Raw genomic sequence first — 16,802 nt, 5'->3', positions numbered from 1 at the left:
GCGAAGGAGTATATGTGATTCAAAGCATTTTGTGTGAATGTCAGTTAATCTGTGGTCAGCCCAATTGGACGATAGCCTCCATAAAGGCCAAAAAAAAGTCTCATACTGGTAATGAAGGTCTTATTTGAACTCTACTGGCAATAATATTGGAAAATCGGTGAAAAAGCAGAAGCGCTTTCTGGACAGGGACTAGCCAGCCGTGGCAGACCAGGCTCTTGCCAATATTTAAAATGGCCACTAGGTCACAGCAGGACGGTTCTTGCCCTTATTAAAGATGGGGACGTTCTCAGCTGTCCGTTTAACAGCTGTTTCTTACCGTTTGCCCTGACCCATGATGGCGATTTTCCTTCTTCCCTGCCTTCTCGACTGAGAAGCCTTTGCCAGCTTACGAAATGGCGGCACCGGCGGGCAAAGGGAACGGCCGATTGGTCTCTCTTTCAGCCCCGCCTATTTTCCCCGCCCCTTCCTTTTCTGCCCGCAATAAAAATGGCGCCACGAAACGCGATTCGAGAACCCCCTAGGCCTAGGAGTTCGGAAGGAGGGAAGCCCGAGTTCTCCTGGGAAGCCGCTGAAGCAACGGCCACTTCCGCCGAGCAGAGACCTCGCCAGGAGTAAAAATGGCGGAGTCGGTACTAGAAGTTGTCCGAAAGCTGCAGTCTCGGCTGGCTTCGGAGCCAAAGAAGGTAAAAAAAGGGACCCTGAAGGGAGAGGCAAATTGGGCGGAGAGTGGCTCTGGGGGGGCCGGATGGCGGCTGGGGTGCCCCCGCCCGGGGGGGCCAGCAGGGGTCCCTTTAGAGGGGCCACGGCGAGGGGTGGGAGAAACGAGGGGTGCCTGAGTGAAAGAGGGAGACTAGGCGGGGGGCAAGGATGAATTGGGCAGCGGGTGGGGGGCGAGGCAAAAGGGGCTGTGCTTTGGAGTCAAAAGAAGGGGCGAGCGAAGGCGCAAGTGGGATACTTCCCCCCCCTCCTCCGACCGTTACTGGACAAGCGAAGCGCTGCGAGTTTTTCAGGCTCATCAGAAGACTCCCCTCCCCCCCTCCCCCCCCTGGAGGATGCTATACTTGTGCTGGGTACGTGTACAAATCACATATATTGAAAATCCATCCCCCGATTAATTTATATATATGTGTGGATGTTCGATGGGAGAAGCAGAGGCCGGAGAGAACAGCAGTTTAACGGCTGAAGTTTGAACGCGGGAGAGATCCATGTCCATTGTCCCTTGGGGGTGGGGGTTTCGGGGTGGTCGGTCCTGTTCCAGATGGACAAGGCAAAATTGGGGGTGTCACGGATTCCAGAGGGGGTTGTCATGTCCCTTGGTGTGTGTGTGGGGGGGTATGCAGTGAGGGCTTAGCCAAAAAAGGCTCTTGGGGCGTTTTTATTGCTTTGTGTGTTTTTAATAAAAAGAAATAAATCTAAAAGTAATACTGTAAGCATCATTATTATCATCATCATCAAGTGGGCTGTACAGTAGTCACCAGAGGCTTGTAGAAATGTGTGAGTCTCAGAAGTGCCACAAGAGCACTGTGGAAAGAAGAGGAAGCTTGTGCAGATCTGGGGAGGGGATTGTGCATGTTGTCCATCTCTTCTTCCGAACATCCAGGGAAGGGCAGAAGAAGATGCTGGCAATACAATTTGAATCACCTCTAGTGTTGTTGTTTTTTTAAAAAAAGAAACCACTACCAGTAATCTAGTGCAGGATCTCTGCTGTTTGCATCAACTTTACAACTGCTGAAATAAACCTCTCTCGCAATCCTGCCTGTAAATCCTGACAGCCTGTAAAGAAAACAGTCAGGAGTTAGAAATCTGCAAAGGAGTAACTGCTAAGTGATTTCCTTTGTGTCCTAAAGATGTGAGAAGCAGGAAATGAGGGAGGCTCTTTAAATAACAACTGAAGGACTGGAGTTTCTTTTTCTTTTGGTTCAATGGATTTTTCCTCTACCTTGCAGAGCAGCATCCACTGAATAGCTTATAGTTGTTTTTTCATTGAAAGGACCTAATGTTAAGGATAGAAGAGAGAGGTATATGATAGAGGGCAAAACTAATTCTAGAGCATATTCTTGCATCTTTAAATCATCAAGCAAAGAAATGTCACTTCTAAAAGCATTTCATGGAATGCTTGAACGTGGCTTGAATATTTTGTGTTTTGTCAGGAGCAATCTGAATTAATTTTTTACTTGGAAAAACCAAATTCAAACGGTCCATTCTTTCTGGTGTCTGGGAGTTAAGAATTATTGAGATCTGTACTTCAAATTACTCAGGACATGCTTTGAATCATCTTAAAGTGCAAATTGTAACTCTTTTCTTGATTCGTAAGTTTTCTAATGGAGGAACCTGCAGGTATAAAGCATATCAGGCTGCATGTATGTGCCAGACTATGTAATCATAGTAGCTAAGAAAGATTTGGTCCCTCTCTAATTCTACCCCCACCTCATCCACACCTTTATGCACCGACTAATGGAACTCAGTGGGTCTAGTCTATGAACAGTAGATGGTGCTCTTGTGCTCCAGAAATCCTCTTTTCTGTCTGATTTTTGTTTTGTCACCTTTTGTTTTATATTTATTTAATTTTTATCCCACCTATATTATTTTTATTAATAAATCAAGGCAGCAAGCATACGTAATATTCCTTCCTCCTAATTTCTCCACGAAAACAACTTTGTTAGGTGGGCTGGGCTAAGAAAGAATGACTGAGTTCAACAGGCAACTCATGAAAATCTTTGTCTCTTCTTTGCACCTCCCCCCCCCCACAAGAGATAACTTCTCTGACCATGTTCAATGCTAAATTACTATCTTTAGGTATCAGAGACTCCTTCCAAGTACTTTCCCTTTTATTGGTCAGTGGTCAGAAGGAATGCTGAAAAAAATACTTCAAAATTCAAAGAGCTGTTGGAATGGAAGAAAGCACATTCAGCTCAGTTTGGGGTTTGGGCTTCATATTTTGCTTTTGCCTTGTATTAAATGCAGATTGCACGTTCAATGAGGTTTAAATTTCTAGGAAGAATGAAGGTACCAGAAAAACCAGAGCATTAATTTTAGAGATCAAAAATGTTTCTGTGTGGATGTAAGCCACCTTATCCCCAGTTGTCATAAGTCTAGGACGATTCTCAGTCATCCAGGTCATAGTTGTATCAAAAGTGGTTTTTATTTTTGAAAAAGGCAACTGGACTGATTTTTTGAGGAAAAAGAAGATCTTTCACTTCCTATCCTGGAATCTTGATCAGTTGTACTGGATGGTGTGGGAGACAGTCAACTGTCCTTCAACTGTCAATAACTGCCCTTCCATCTCCAACACCATCCAGTACAATTGATCAAGCTTCCAATTGCCTTTTCGAAAATAAAAGCCACTTGTCATTGTCCAGAGATTTTAGAACTAGGACTTGGTCATGTTGGGGATATTAGAAGTGTCTTCTCAACCAGCTGCATAGCTCCACACTGGGAATGGCTGCCTTTAAAAGAAAATGTATTGCAGTTTGGAAGGCTAACATTCCATTTGCTTTTATGAAATGGCCTATCATGATGGAAGATGAGAGTGGGTTTTTTTCCCTTATTGAACATTTCTGTTGATCAGCAATGTTACACTAAGGCTTAGCTAGCATGGGGAGAAGAAGGTAGGTGAGGCAGATATATGGTGAGCCTTTTCCCAAATTCTTCAGACTACTGAAGGTATCCAGAAATATTCTCTTTGAGAGACACCTGCCTCTGATCCAATTGGATTTTCTCTTACTTTTGATTCATCATGAGGGTGGGTTTCCAAACAGATTTGGGGCTAGCAGCTCCAGATCCCTCTGATCAAGCCTACAATCCTTATTTGGGTGGGATTGCTGCAACCATAAGATTTTTGCTCTGCTTCATTTGTCTGCAACATGTTAAGCCTGCTCTTTCTGTGGCATCTTAGCAGCTCTGTGGGTTTGTTTTTTTGAACGTCTTGAACACTGCAGAAGAAAAGGCTCTCCATTACAGAGCTGACTTCTCAATCCTTTTCTGTTCCCCTCTACAGCTGATGAAGACTTTGAAGAAACTTTCTGAACTGCCAATTACAATTGACATTCTTATGGTAAGTGTTATTTTGTAGTATCATTTCTTGCCTTAGGGAACTTAATCCTGTTGGAAATTCCAAGTATTGCTGCCCAGGATGATGGTTCTAGGGAGTGAGAAGTTGCAAATCTGAATAACCTCTCTGAAGATTGATTATTTATAAGTTTTGATGGCACAACAGCAGTAAAACCCAATAAACTACAGCTCTTGGTGACTCTTTCTACTATGGTGCAGTGTCCTTTGAGTCATCTAAGCCAGGATGGGGCTAAATCTGTCCTGTTGTGATGGCGCTGTCCTAATTGCAAATGGGAAGGCTCAGATAGAGCCTGCAAAATTCATAAGGAAAAATGTTTTGTTGCTCCACATATATCCCGCTAAGCCATAAATGTGCTTTAAATAAGTCACAGCTAGGCTGGGTTAATATCTTGCATTCAGCCATAATTGGTTTGTCTGTTTTAGGTCTAGCTAGTTGTATGAACTCAGCTGTTAACTAGCTATCATTGTCAAAGCTGGTTTTCTACATCCTTTCCGCAGGAGACTGGAGTCGGAAAGACTGTGAACGGTTTACGAAAACATGAACTTGTTGGGGAATTTGCCAGGAACTTGGTAGCGAGATGGAAGAAGCTGGTGCCAGTTCCGCAGGAAACAGAGCGGTGAGTTGGGCCTTTATAATATCTCTGCTCTCGAATGTTTCTCTTCAGTAGACAATGTCCTTGTATACTTCATCTGCCCTGAAGAACAATTTGAAACGCTGTTTCCTGATACAGCTCCACTGCCTGGTGGAATGTGCTAAATGTCCCTTTAGAGCTTTAATAGCCGGAGAGAACATAAACAATGAAATACCAAGATGTTTTGATAAAATAATGCAAAGGGGAAAAAAGAAACGTGTAAGCTTTGTAGATAATATATGAAGAACGGTTGTAGGATTTGGGTATGGCTAGTCTAGAGAAAAGAAGGACTAGGGATGACATGATAGCAGTATTTCAGTATTTGAGGGGCTGCCACAAAGAAGAGTGTGGGGGGGGGGGTCAACGTATTTCCCAAGGCACCTGAAGGCAAGAAACAATGGATGGAAACTAATCTAGGAGAGAACATGGAATTAAGGAGAAAGTTCCTAACAGTGAGAACAATTAACCAGTGCCTTCAGAAGTTGTGGATCTTTTATCACTGGAGGTTTTTAAGAAAAGACCGGACAGTCACTTGTCTGAAATGGTTTAGGGTCTCCTGCTTGGACTAGAAGGCCTCCAGGGTCCCTTCCAGCTCTATTCTATTCTAAATTCTAGTCTAGAAAGATAGAGGTTGGCTGCATTCTGTTTTGGAGTTAAGAAGATGGGTCTAGGTAATCGTAGCTTTAGTTTAGGGTTTCAGTAATTTTCAGCTAGATTCAATAATCCAATTCTTTCTCTGTTTCTCCTTTTTTTAAGGCATCATCTTGAATCTACAACACAGGGCTATGACCAAAACATCTCTAGGAAACGACAGCGAGACCTTCATCCCAAAGAGGATGAAAAGGCCTACTCAGAGACATATCAGCCTTCTTGCAGCCAGTCATATGAGTTGGATTGTGGAACTAAAAAGACCAAGAGGTATTCAGACCCGGAAAAATCTCAGCATGATGTAAGCTATGGTATTCCAGAAGACAGGTCATGGAGGAGGGGGTCCTCTGACCTGGAATGTTCTGATTATGGACACACAGTCTCATCTGAGCTCAGTGAAAGTCCTCAGGAACTATATATGGACCTCCATCATGCTGCAGAACAAGAGAGGGAGCAAAAATCTTTTCCCCAAAAGGGGATTAAAAGCCACCAATTTCAGGACAGGCAAGAAGTTACTCCTCCACATAGGAGCTTCAGTGACTGTCAAGATAAAGCTAGTTCAAGTCGGAGCAAAGAGTCTAAATCTTCTCAAAAGGAGAGGCAGTGGCCAGAAACCAAGGGGAAGGAGAAAGCGCCTGTATTTAGCCCAGAGAGATTACCAAAGGCTTCTTCATCCCACGAAGCTTCCTTATCAGGCAGCAGCAAAGAGAAGCCAAAGGCCCTGGACAGCCTCAAACAAGACAAGAAAAAAGATGGCAGCGGCATCAAGAAGGAGAAGGCCCACTTTGACTTGGACGATAGCTTGAATGAACATAGGAAGAAACAAAAAACCCATGACTTCGAAAGGGCCAAACCAGCCAAGATGAAACTTAGCGTGGAAACCGTGTGTGGAGATCGGGAGAAACCAAAACCTGTGGGTGATTTGCCCAATAAGAACAGGGAGAAGAAGGCTTCCAGCAGCTTCAAAACCTCCGAGGGCAAACCCAAAGTCTCTGAATCAAACAAAAGACCAGCAGGCGTCTCACTTTCCAGAGAGGGAGAGGCGGAGGATGTGTTTGAACAGCCCACCATGTCCTTTGAGTCCTACTTGAGTTATGACCTGCCTCAGAAGAAGAAAAGAAAGCTGGCCAAGCCTACAACTCCAGTCCCAGAGAAGGAGAAAGCACCTGGCAAGCAGAACGGTTCCAAGTGCAGTGCCAAGAGCTCCGACGCAAGCCGGAAGGCTCCCAAGCTACCGAGCGAGAAGAAGCTGGAGGAGCCACCTAAGGCAAAAAAAGTAAGGTTTTTCATGGGGGAATCATTGCTTCACTGTTACCTTTTCTTGGGCAAATTGATGTTTAAAGGCAACTGAATGAATTTAGCACTTCAGTCATCCGGTTCACCCAGCACTGTCACAATGTGGGTTATTTGGGGATGTTGGCATGTGCATCATCTGGCTATCCTAATTTATAAATCGTTGCAAATGATGGTTCCTTCAGCAAATTGGTTAAGCCAGTCAGGGCTTGCATGGCCAACAGCATTGTTTAGCCCAGGGAAGTGAATGCCAGACGAAGGTTCTGCAGACTTCAGAGGCAGCTTGTGCTTCTAACAGTTTGGGCCCATTAATAACTAGTTTTGCCCAGAGGCTTTTCAGATACGCTATCATCCAATAGCCATCATACCTATGCTGGTTGAGGATGATAGCAGTTGTAGTCCTGTCCTTTCGAAAGGTGCCAGATTAGAAAAGGTGATTGAGCATTGAAATCTATTGAGAATGTTTTCATTCTCCCCCTGCTGTCTTTATGGAATGTGCTCCTCTGTTAACCTTACCCCAGGGATAAAAATGGAACTCGGTCCTTTTCAAAAACTCCTTGTTGAGTAAGCTAGCTTTGGGAGAGGTGCCGTTTTCTCTCCAGGGGAAATGAAAGGAGTCCTTGGTGCTCACTGAGCTTGGTTGATTGCAGATGTTTCACTACCCAATTAGGTAAGATAATTGCAAGTGAGTGGGATTTACCCTCTGCCAGTAGTATACTATTACCTGCCAAAGAAATATTTAGCTACATCATTTCCATTGTTTGTAACGGAATATATAAATATTTCAAATAATGTCTTAAAGTTATTCCCTAGACCAGGGGTAGGCAACCTTGGCTCTTTTATGACTCATGGACTTCAGTTCCCAGAATTCTTGAGCCAGCAATTCTGGGAGTTGAAGTCCAGAAGTCATAAAAGAGCCAAGGTTGCCTACCCCTGCCCTAGACCAATTTTTCTATAGGTTGATAGGTAGGCAGCACTCAGCGCTGAAGAAAGTAGAAGATGAGAGAGCACAGGGTTTGTTCTTTGAACGCCCCATAATTTCTAATAACCAGGGCTTTTTTTCTCATAGAACGCTCAGAACGGAGTTCCGGCACCTTTTTTGGATGGAACCTTGTAGGGTAGGCAAGGAGGGTTATTTGACATTTGTGAGTTCCGGCACCTTTTTCTTTTACAAAAAAAGCATTTCTAATAACAGAATACTCGACCTATTTGAGTTTACCTCTGTTGAAGTACAGCCTGCTCAAAATGTTCAGTGAAAAGTTTTGTTGTGAGTCTGTTTGGTTCCGAGGATGATTTTTTTTTTTTACACACAGCAAATACAGACTTTTGCATAGCTATCTTAACCAAACATGGGCTTCCTCCCCTCCAGATACTTATTGATGTGGTGCCGATGCTTCCTGACATCCCATTGCCTCCAATCCAGGCAAATTATCGTCCTCTTCCTTCAATGGACACGATCCCATTCACCCAACCAAAGAGAAGAGGTAAACTTTCATTTACTGTTTCTAAACGTTGTGGTTGAGTGATACAGAAAAGATCACATAGACGTTTTGGATTTTTCTGTTACCTTTTATTCACTTGTATAGTGTGAAAGAGGAGGAAAGAGCGCTAGATAAAATATAATAAGAATAGACGCCAATTTGGATTCAGAGAAATAGTCGAATAGCTCAATTGGCAGTTGATAATTTCTCTGGTGCTTTCCGAGAAGGAAAGGAATGTGATTGTGGCTTTGCTTCCAAGCATAGTGCATCTTCGTTGTTCGATCATGAAGATTTTTCGTGCAGTGAGGAATCCTCTGCATCACATTAAAAGCATGAAGAAATAGTTTTCGGTCACTGTCCCAAAGTTCAGCTTATTCCCTTGACTTGGAAGCGGTGATTTTTCCATGTAAGCCGCCTAGAGTATAGCCCCGTGGCGAGATAGGCGGCGACTAAATTTAACAAATAAATAATAAATAATGGGAAGGCTTTCACAAACTAAGCTATAGATGGGCACCTATGTAAACGTGCTGTATCAGAGACCTGTCTGGTAGCTGTAAACTACCGTGCAACTACCGTGAACTTTCCAGCATCATCTGGGTGGGGTTGGAGTATGTTTTTGGTCTTCTGTGACACACACACACCCCGGGGGGGGGGCATCAGGCTGGATGATACCCTGGTCTCTAATGCGTCTTTTCTCTGCTTTATCTTCCGCTGGCTTTGCAGCACTCTCCTCCCCAACTCAAGAGGATGAGTCTGGCTTCACAGGACGTCGGTTGAATTCCAAGATGCAGGTTTACTCAGGTTCCAAGTCGGCTTATCTTCCGAAGATGATGAGTCTCCATGAGCAATGCATACGGGTTCTCAGCAATAATATTGATTGTGAGTCCCATAGGTTGGCCTGTGGACTGTGAAGGGGAAGGAATTTGACGGGGAACGTAAACCCAGATATTTATTTATTTATTATGTTTATATGGCTGCCCAACTCACAGTAACACACAGGCAGCTTTTGATGCCTGGTACCGAACACAGGGGGTCCTGGACTTATGACCATCTGCTTAATGACTGTTTGAAATTGAAAACAGTTGACTTAACAACTGTTCCTCACTCTTGCAACCGTCAACAGCATTCACCGCAGCCACGTCATCAGGATTTGGGTTGCTTGGCAACCAGCATGCATTCATAACAGTTGCAGCATCCTTGGGGGGGGGGGGTGTCACGTGATTGCCACTTGCAATCTTCCCAGGAAGCTCCCAACAAGCAAAGTCAGCGGGGGAAGCTGGATTTGCTTAATGACTGCCCAGTTCACTTAGCAACCCTGGCAAAAAGGTCTTAAAATCAGGCACAACTCACTAGACTGTCTTGGTTAGCAATGGGAATTTGGATCCCAATTGTGGTCGTAATTCGAGGAGTACTTGTAGATCTGCCATGCAAACATTTGCACTAGAGGGCTGCTTAATTCATTACTTCTCCGTCCAGCTGACCAGTTCCCTTTCAGAGCTCCTTTTCTTTTACAACCATGTTAATTTCTGATTTGGGGTGGAGTCTGAGGAGGAGGCGGAAAAGGCACAATTAAGGCAAGAGCTTCTGTGAAAGGAGAAAGAATGAAGAAGGTGTCTCTTCCTACCCATATTTCTCTCTTGTGACCATCTTTGCATTACCTTTGAAAGGCAATGCTGGGCTTAGGTGTCAAATGCCGAGCTCTTTGGCCTTTATCAGGATTCCATCCACACCTTGTGTAAAGCTAGGGTTTGTTTATAGTTTTTTTTACTGGAAACATTGGAACAGAATAAGTAAACATACGCTCCCAGTGGCTCCACTGAAAGAGACAGTGGCATAAAGAGACCATCTGATCTGGGATTGGCGTGAAAAGAAACAATAGTTCATGGTTAACCAAAGGGGCTAAACTGACAGTGGTGTGCCTTACTACTGCCACTTAGTTCTGTTTAGTCCTAGAACAGTCAGCCATTCTGTGGTTCCTTTTCTTTCTAGGGAAAAATTGATTTGGACAACATCTATTAGCGTCTTGGTTTTATATTTTTTTATTTTATTTTTATTTTAATTCCATTTATATCCCGCCCTTCTCCGAAGACTCAGGGCGGCTTACAAGACTCAGGGCGGCTTATTTTGCACCCATGACATTATAGAAAGACCTTGGTTCCCTTGTGTGACCTAGAAAACATTCTGGTCCTTTTATCCACACTTAGCTGATTTTATGCCTCCTGAATTTCAGAAGATGCTCCCATGTTCTGTAATGCATATAAAACCAAATATCTGTTTCCCACTTGGAAAATGTGCCCTGAAAATGAAGAAAGATCTGTCCTTTTTTCTCCTAGCAATCTATGAAGTGGGTGGTGTCCCATATTCTGTAATTGAGCCTGTTTTGGAACGCTGCACTCCAGAACAGTTGTATCGCATTGAGGAGTACAATCACGTGAGTGTTACTAGATAAGAGGGAATGGGATGTGTTGATCATGGATGATTCTTCACCATTTGCAGTAAGACCAATAGATGGTTCAAATAAGGTGTGGTTTAGTCTTCAAGGATTCTGCTTGTCTCTGCTTCAGGATTTAAACTTAGACCTTGTAGCACCTCTTTAAAGGACAGTGGCTAAATTTTATTTACTCAAGAGTGGTTCCTACCTATGGATGTAACTCAAAAACAGCTGGTATAACATCAGTATATGGAATGCCATATTTAAGAAAAATACTCTATTTTTTATTCAGATGACATAAATGTGCAAGACAAAATATACAGGAGGAAGTTAATTGAAGGATATCAATTATGTATAATAAATACAAAGTTCATTATATAATAATACAACCTCTGACAATGGTATCTTATAAGAAGAGTTAGTAAAATAATAGCACTGTGATTAGATAATAGAGAGGAGCCTCAGAAAATGAAAACTTCGTGGAAAAGCAAAGATTTTGAGGAACGGTTTCTTTCTGTAGAGCAGCATTGCTCAACCGTGGCAACTTTTAAGAGGGGGAACGTCAACTCCCAGAGTTCCTCAATCATCAAGGGGAATTGGGCTTGGAAGTTCTAGCAGTTGAAGTCCACACATCTGAAAGCTGTCAGGTTGAGAAATGCTGCTGTACAGAAAAGCTAATTTTGACCTGCTCTGCAAGATGAATGAAGTTCCTTTGCAGAAATTTTACACACTACCTGATACCAGTACTACCAAATGATAAATTGGCATTTGGGAGGGTGGGTGGGTGAGTGAGGACGATACTGAGGTTACATTGTAAAGCCCCTACCCAATGAATTTCGGGATTTGGCTATTAGCTAATGAAGTTAATGGATTGGACAGATTTCCTTCTGTGCCAGCCTCTCCCGTAAACGGTATAGTAATAGCTAGCTTTAAAACCTGCTCTTAATTACCCTGTGTGCTTTCCAAGCGTATTTGGTAGAGGGAATTAAATTGGGTCTTGGCGACGTTGCCACATGCTTGTCACCAGCTGCCGTTCTCCTTAAATATTCCTCTAAGGAACAAATAACGATCAAGCGAGTCAAGAGTGACTTTAGAGATGGGAAGCGCCTACCCCTTCATTTTCTTAAACCCCACAAGGATGAATGGCAGCAAAACGACTAAAGGGCAGGTGATAAAAGAAGTCTCTTAAGAAGAGCCCAAGAGGTTATGTGCACGTGGAAGGCCATTCTGTAAGCCCTTGACGTTGCTTCCTTTATTGCCAGCCCAAACAGCAAAGAGGATCGAATGTGCTATTTTTCGAAAGTTGTCCTTGTTGGCAAAAGTGATTCCAGTCCTCTCCGGTGAATAACCCTAAAAGGAAAAGATTTTTTATTAGTAGTTCTCAACTTAAGGCTCCAGTTGGGAGCAGAATTTTAGTCGTAAGTTGTGTGGCATTCACGTGACTAGAGCTGTTTTTACAACTTGGGGTTTTGTAGTATTTCCCTGTTGTTTTTGTTGTTTTAAATCTGAGAGTATATCTTCCAGTTGGCAGATTGCATCTCAGACAACTAGATCTTGGTTCATAAAGGTTTGGAACTTGTATACCCTCAGAATAATTCTCTATTTATTCTTTCTGAGGTACTCCAACCCTAGGCTCAATCTTCATTTGCTCTTGGCCTCCAGGTTTTAACTGAAGACACAGATCAGTTGTGGCAGAATCATTGCCAGCGTGATTTCAAGAAAGAGAAGCCAGATGAGTTTGAGAGCTGGAGAGAAATGTACCTACGGCTGCATGATGCTCGAGAGCAGCGACTTCTGATGCTAACGCAAAACATCCGTTCAGCTCATGCCAATAAGCCCAAAGGTAGAGTGCTGGGCAGAGCGATTGAGCGGGCATGGAGACATGGGGATATTGGATGTTAACTCCCATCATTACTTTGGCTGTGCTGGCTTGGAATGAAGGGAATTGAATTCCCATAGGTCTAGAACAGGGGTCTTCAAACTTGGCCCTTTTATGTCTTGCAGACTTCAACTCCCAGAATTCCCCAGCCAGGCATGTGTGCTGAGGAATTCTGGGAGTTGAAGTCCTCAAGTCATAAAAGGGACAAGTTTGAAGACCCCTGGTCTACAAGTTGCCAGGTCTTGGATGATGGGCTGCTAGAAACCAGCTCATAGTGAATAGCTGTGTGGCCTTTTGAACAATTGGCAACCCTACCCAGCTTTCAAAGTTGACTTTGGCATGTTTCAAGAAGGATAGAGTTCCCTATTCCTTTAACTCAGAGGATGATGGAGGTTCCAGTGAATATGGAGATTCTCAATCATCCAAGTCATGATTGTCCCAAAGGTGCTTTTCCAAAAGGCAAGTAAGTGGACTTTCTTGGTTTTTTTCCCCTTGAACTGAAGTTGGAACTGAAGAAGCTTCTTGGATGAGAAGTGAAATGATTTCAAGGAGGAAAAAAACCAAGAAAGTCCACTTGCCTTTTGGAAAAGCATCTTTGGGAGTTCCAATGAATAGGGATGCCCATTTATGAGATTACAGAGCTGACTTGATGTGCTCTTGGGCTGAAAACTAACCTATAAAAACCTTCATGCTAGAAACAAGAATGATTGTGGGAATCATCGTGTCTTAGAAGAGGAGGGAGAGAAGAACATTTCCACCAAAGAGGAGACATGTTTCTTAGGCGTCCTCTCCCATCAGTTGTCACAGGGATTTTCCTTCCGCACTTTCTGAGTTGACCTCACTTTCTTGGCTTTGTTCCTCTTTTAGCCAGAGTAGCTAAGATGGCATTTGTCAACTCAACAGTCAAGCCACCCCGGGAGGTGAGGAGAAGACAAGAAAAATTTGGAACTGGAGGAGCAGCTGTCCCAGAGAAGATCAAGTACGTTTTATATGAAGGCTTTCACTTTTATCTTCCTCTTGAGGGGTGAGAGAGCTGGGACAAGCTGCAGGGAATATATATATATATATATATATGGAAGGCTGCATCTATCCTGCCTATCAGAATTCATTTTGGGAGGAGACGCAACATCGTGCATGATTATGATATGGCTAGTTTTAGACACCTATGTACCTATCTTAGGCATCACCTTGCTTCTTTGAGAGAGGTAATGGTTAAACTTTTAAACAAAGTGATGAGCAGGCCACTAAGAAAATGCAACCTGGCCTTGCAATGGGGACCAAAATAAAACGGATTTTTCCGGATCCAAATTCCTGATGCTTGAGTGAAGAGGGAGTAATTGATTTCCAGTAACTCTGGCTGTTCCTGGGTGACACATTTTCGGTGCCTATTACGGTCCAGGCTCTGCTACAAAAATTGCCTCGGTGGCCCTGGGCAAGCACATTTGTTGAATATGCAGAGTGGACATTTCCTTACCGCTCACCATCTTCTCTTTCCTCAGAATCAAACCTCTGCTCTTCACGCCAGCGAAAACTAGCAGCGTTCACGCTGAAGAGGAACCGGCTTACGACAGGCCCAGTACCAGCAGCGGCCTCTCAGGGTCATCCCTGGGCAGCATTTCATCAGTGACCTATGACCCGAGGAAGCCCCAGGTGAAGAGTAAGTGAGCTGATGCCTCTCCATCCTGTAAAAAGATTGAGGGTTTTCATGAAAAATAGTTTATATTAATCTCTAATGGGCTTAAATTATGTTTACGTAAACGTTCTATGAATGTGTCCATTTTAGATTTTAGATTTAGATTTTATTAGATTTATATACCGCCCTTTCCCGAAGGACTCAGGGCGGTTTACAGGGCATTTTAAAATCATACCAATACAAAATACAAAGTTAAAAGACAAATAAAAGATTAAATTATCCCTGAAAATAAAACCCAGTTAAAATTCTCAGCCTGGGTCAGAGAGCTCAAAGAGCCAAGTCTTCAGGTCTCGGCGGAATGAACGTAGGTCAGGGGTAGTCCTGAGCTCCACGGGCAGCTGGTTCCAGAGGGCAGGCGCACCCACAGAAAAGGCCCTCCCCCTGGGTGTTATCCGCCGGCAATCTTTTACCGGCGGCATCCTGAGAAGACCCTCCCTCTGTGAGTGCACTGGACGAAGGGAGCTTGATTTTAACCTTTGATACAGTAAAGATGGATAAACGTAACAAAATATTCAAACAAAAGCTCTTTTCTGGGGGAGGGGGTGTCTTTGTGTCTCCATAATTTTTTAGATGGGAAGCAATTCAGAGGGCAAAAAGCTTAAGAACACTGTTCTTGAGCGTGCAGAATCCTATCAAGACAGTCTTCCCCCTCTGCTATAAAAGGCTGGTTCAGAGGCATAGTTTGGTGCGTAAAATGTCTGGTTCTGCACAACTGCCGCACTCTAGCCCAAATAAGAATGATATGTAGATTAGCGTGATGTGTAAATATATGTCCTTATGTCCATAGAGATAGAAATCACTAGCCATTAGTGTGTGCCTTGCAAAGATTTCCCCCCCCCCCAGTAAAATAGAATTGGCTTGCTTCCTTAATGTTTCGAAACCTTTTCCTTCAAATGCAAGTCCAGATTTGCATTCTGTATATATCTGTGCATCTTAATGCTACAGCTTATATGAAGGTAACCTTTCTTTTCTCCCTTTTGCCTTTTTGGTTTTGCAGAAATTGCACCTATGATGGCAAAGACTATCAAAGCTTTCAAAAACCGATTTTCTCGAAGATAAAGGCACTGTCAGGCTCCAGTGAATGCGAAGGAGAAATCTTATGGAAGCAGTGCTTACAGGAAAATGGGAATTTGTTGGGGGTGGGGTGTCCTCAAATCCCCCAAAGCCCTATTTAAGACCAACTGCACAGTATTGTTCAAAAACCCCTTCCAGTTTTCTCCCTTTGTCCCCGTAATTTGTTTCTATCTGCCAAGCGTTTTACAAATGTGAAGTCTTGGCACCTGGCTGAGACATGAAGGTCCACAAACTATAGCTCTTTCTTCAGTCTCTTTATTCTGGACTCCAGAATGGAAAGAGATCTGCCTTCCACCATCTGCAGTGTTTTGGGTTTTTTTTGTCACCCCTTGGCCAGTTGTAAGACTTCAGATCTGCTCTTCTAGTGTCCACTGTGAAAGACCATCTTTTTGCAGATACTGTTCACGATTAGCAACCTTTGCTGAAGGACCTCTTGAGACTTCTACAATCTTGGTCAATCTTCCAGCAAATGATTTCCCCAGACGACATTTTCTCCTCCTTTTCTGTTTTTCAGTCGCAGCTCTTAAGTGTTCATCTCATGCCTAAAACCCTTTGTGCCAGATACAAGTTGATTGGCCTTTCTTATACGGGGACATCTGGAGGTGCCACTGTCGCTCTGTTCACTTGGCTAAGGAAAAAAATAATAATAAAGTAAGATGGGTACATGTTATTTTAAACTCTTAGGAAAAAAAAGCAGCACAACTCAGGAAGCGAAGAATAAGTCACTTTGCACACATCTGGATTTTAAGCATTCATCGGAGGTTTCTTATTTTAAAAATGTATAGTGACGATAATGGGGATAGGTTCCGCCCTCCCCATTTTAAATGGAAAACAAGGACTTACATTAGATTTTCCTCTTCTATCCCTCTGGTTTTAACAACAGAACAGGCACTTTAATTCACTTTAAAGAGCTCCATTGACAAAACCTCACTCATCTAGGAGTTTTGGATGTTCCAGAACAGAAAAGTTAGGCCAAGCCAAGGGGGCAGGTTTTGGTCTGGAGTTACAGCATCTGCTATGTTACAGCATCTGCTATGTTACTGGAGTTACAGCATCTACAGAACATTTCATGCACAGAACAAGCCAGGGGAAAAAAGCTTTGAGAGTGGTCTATCTGTCTCGATGCTCATTGGCTGTGGTCGTTTTTAGTCCTGGAGGGGACATTGAGCTGATGATTTTATTTATGCTGATGTTGATAGTTATATGTTGTAGAGAGGAAAGACAGACCTGATTTTGGAAGGCTTGATGGTGTGCTTCCTTAGTGCCACAGTTGAATAAACATTGATGTCCATGTGTTTTATGAAGGAATCTGGCCTTTCCCTGATGATACAAATGGAGGAAAAAGAGGTTTGTCCCAATGACCTTCTAGTGCCACCATTCTGAACTCTGGCCTTCAGGTTTTCTGCTGACACCCAGTTACTCATGAGAGGAGTAGTCCAAAAGCCCCATTAACTTTAAAAATCAGCAATTCCTCCATTAATCTAAAGCTGGAGGGGATATGGAGTATGTGCCACTCTTGATGTTCACTGCCAATCTAACCACCAATGTCCACTGAAGTTCCAATACTTGGCAGTTGCTGGGGATTTAAATTCAGCTCCAA

At 43.3% G+C, this 16,802-nt stretch overlaps 1 protein-coding gene and 1 long non-coding RNA gene across 3 annotated transcripts; one reads left to right on the top strand and one right to left on the bottom strand.

The window, feature by feature from the left end:
- The first annotated feature begins 574 nt into the window (after positions 1 to 574).
- Positions 575 to 15,414, top strand: ELOA (elongin A). 2 transcript variants are annotated; one of them, XM_081334737.1, is made up of 11 exons: positions 575 to 683; positions 3,998 to 4,054; positions 4,570 to 4,688; positions 5,460 to 6,627; positions 8,014 to 8,128; positions 8,849 to 9,004; positions 10,459 to 10,556; positions 12,219 to 12,399; positions 13,303 to 13,414; positions 13,935 to 14,085; positions 15,126 to 15,414. In XM_081334737.1, exons 1-11 carry the CDS (start codon positions 618 to 620, stop codon positions 15,138 to 15,140), a joined length of 2,238 nt encoding a protein of 745 aa, XP_081190863.1. In that variant the 5' UTR covers positions 575 to 617; the 3' UTR covers positions 15,141 to 15,414. The 2 variants fall into 2 exon arrangements, with proteins under 2 accessions (XP_081190863.1, XP_081190862.1); XM_081334736.1 differs by having other exon boundaries at positions 13,935 to 14,092.
- On the bottom strand, positions 10,883 to 16,562 carry LOC308672115. The gene is made up of 4 exons (XR_014027350.1): positions 16,430 to 16,562; positions 15,409 to 15,830; positions 13,910 to 14,117; positions 10,883 to 11,906 (listed from the first exon to the last, which is right to left on the bottom strand). It is a non-coding gene; the product is annotated as an uncharacterized lncRNA (long non-coding RNA).
- Positions 16,563 to 16,802: the final 240 nt, after the last annotated feature.

This window comes from Vipera berus, assembly GCF_964194415.1.
Source record: "Vipera berus genome assembly, chromosome: 9".
Lineage (NCBI taxonomy): Eukaryota > Metazoa > Chordata > Lepidosauria > Squamata > Viperidae > Vipera > Vipera berus.
Note: the sequence above shows the minus strand (reverse complement) of the source record. Positions and strands in the feature narration are given on the sequence as shown.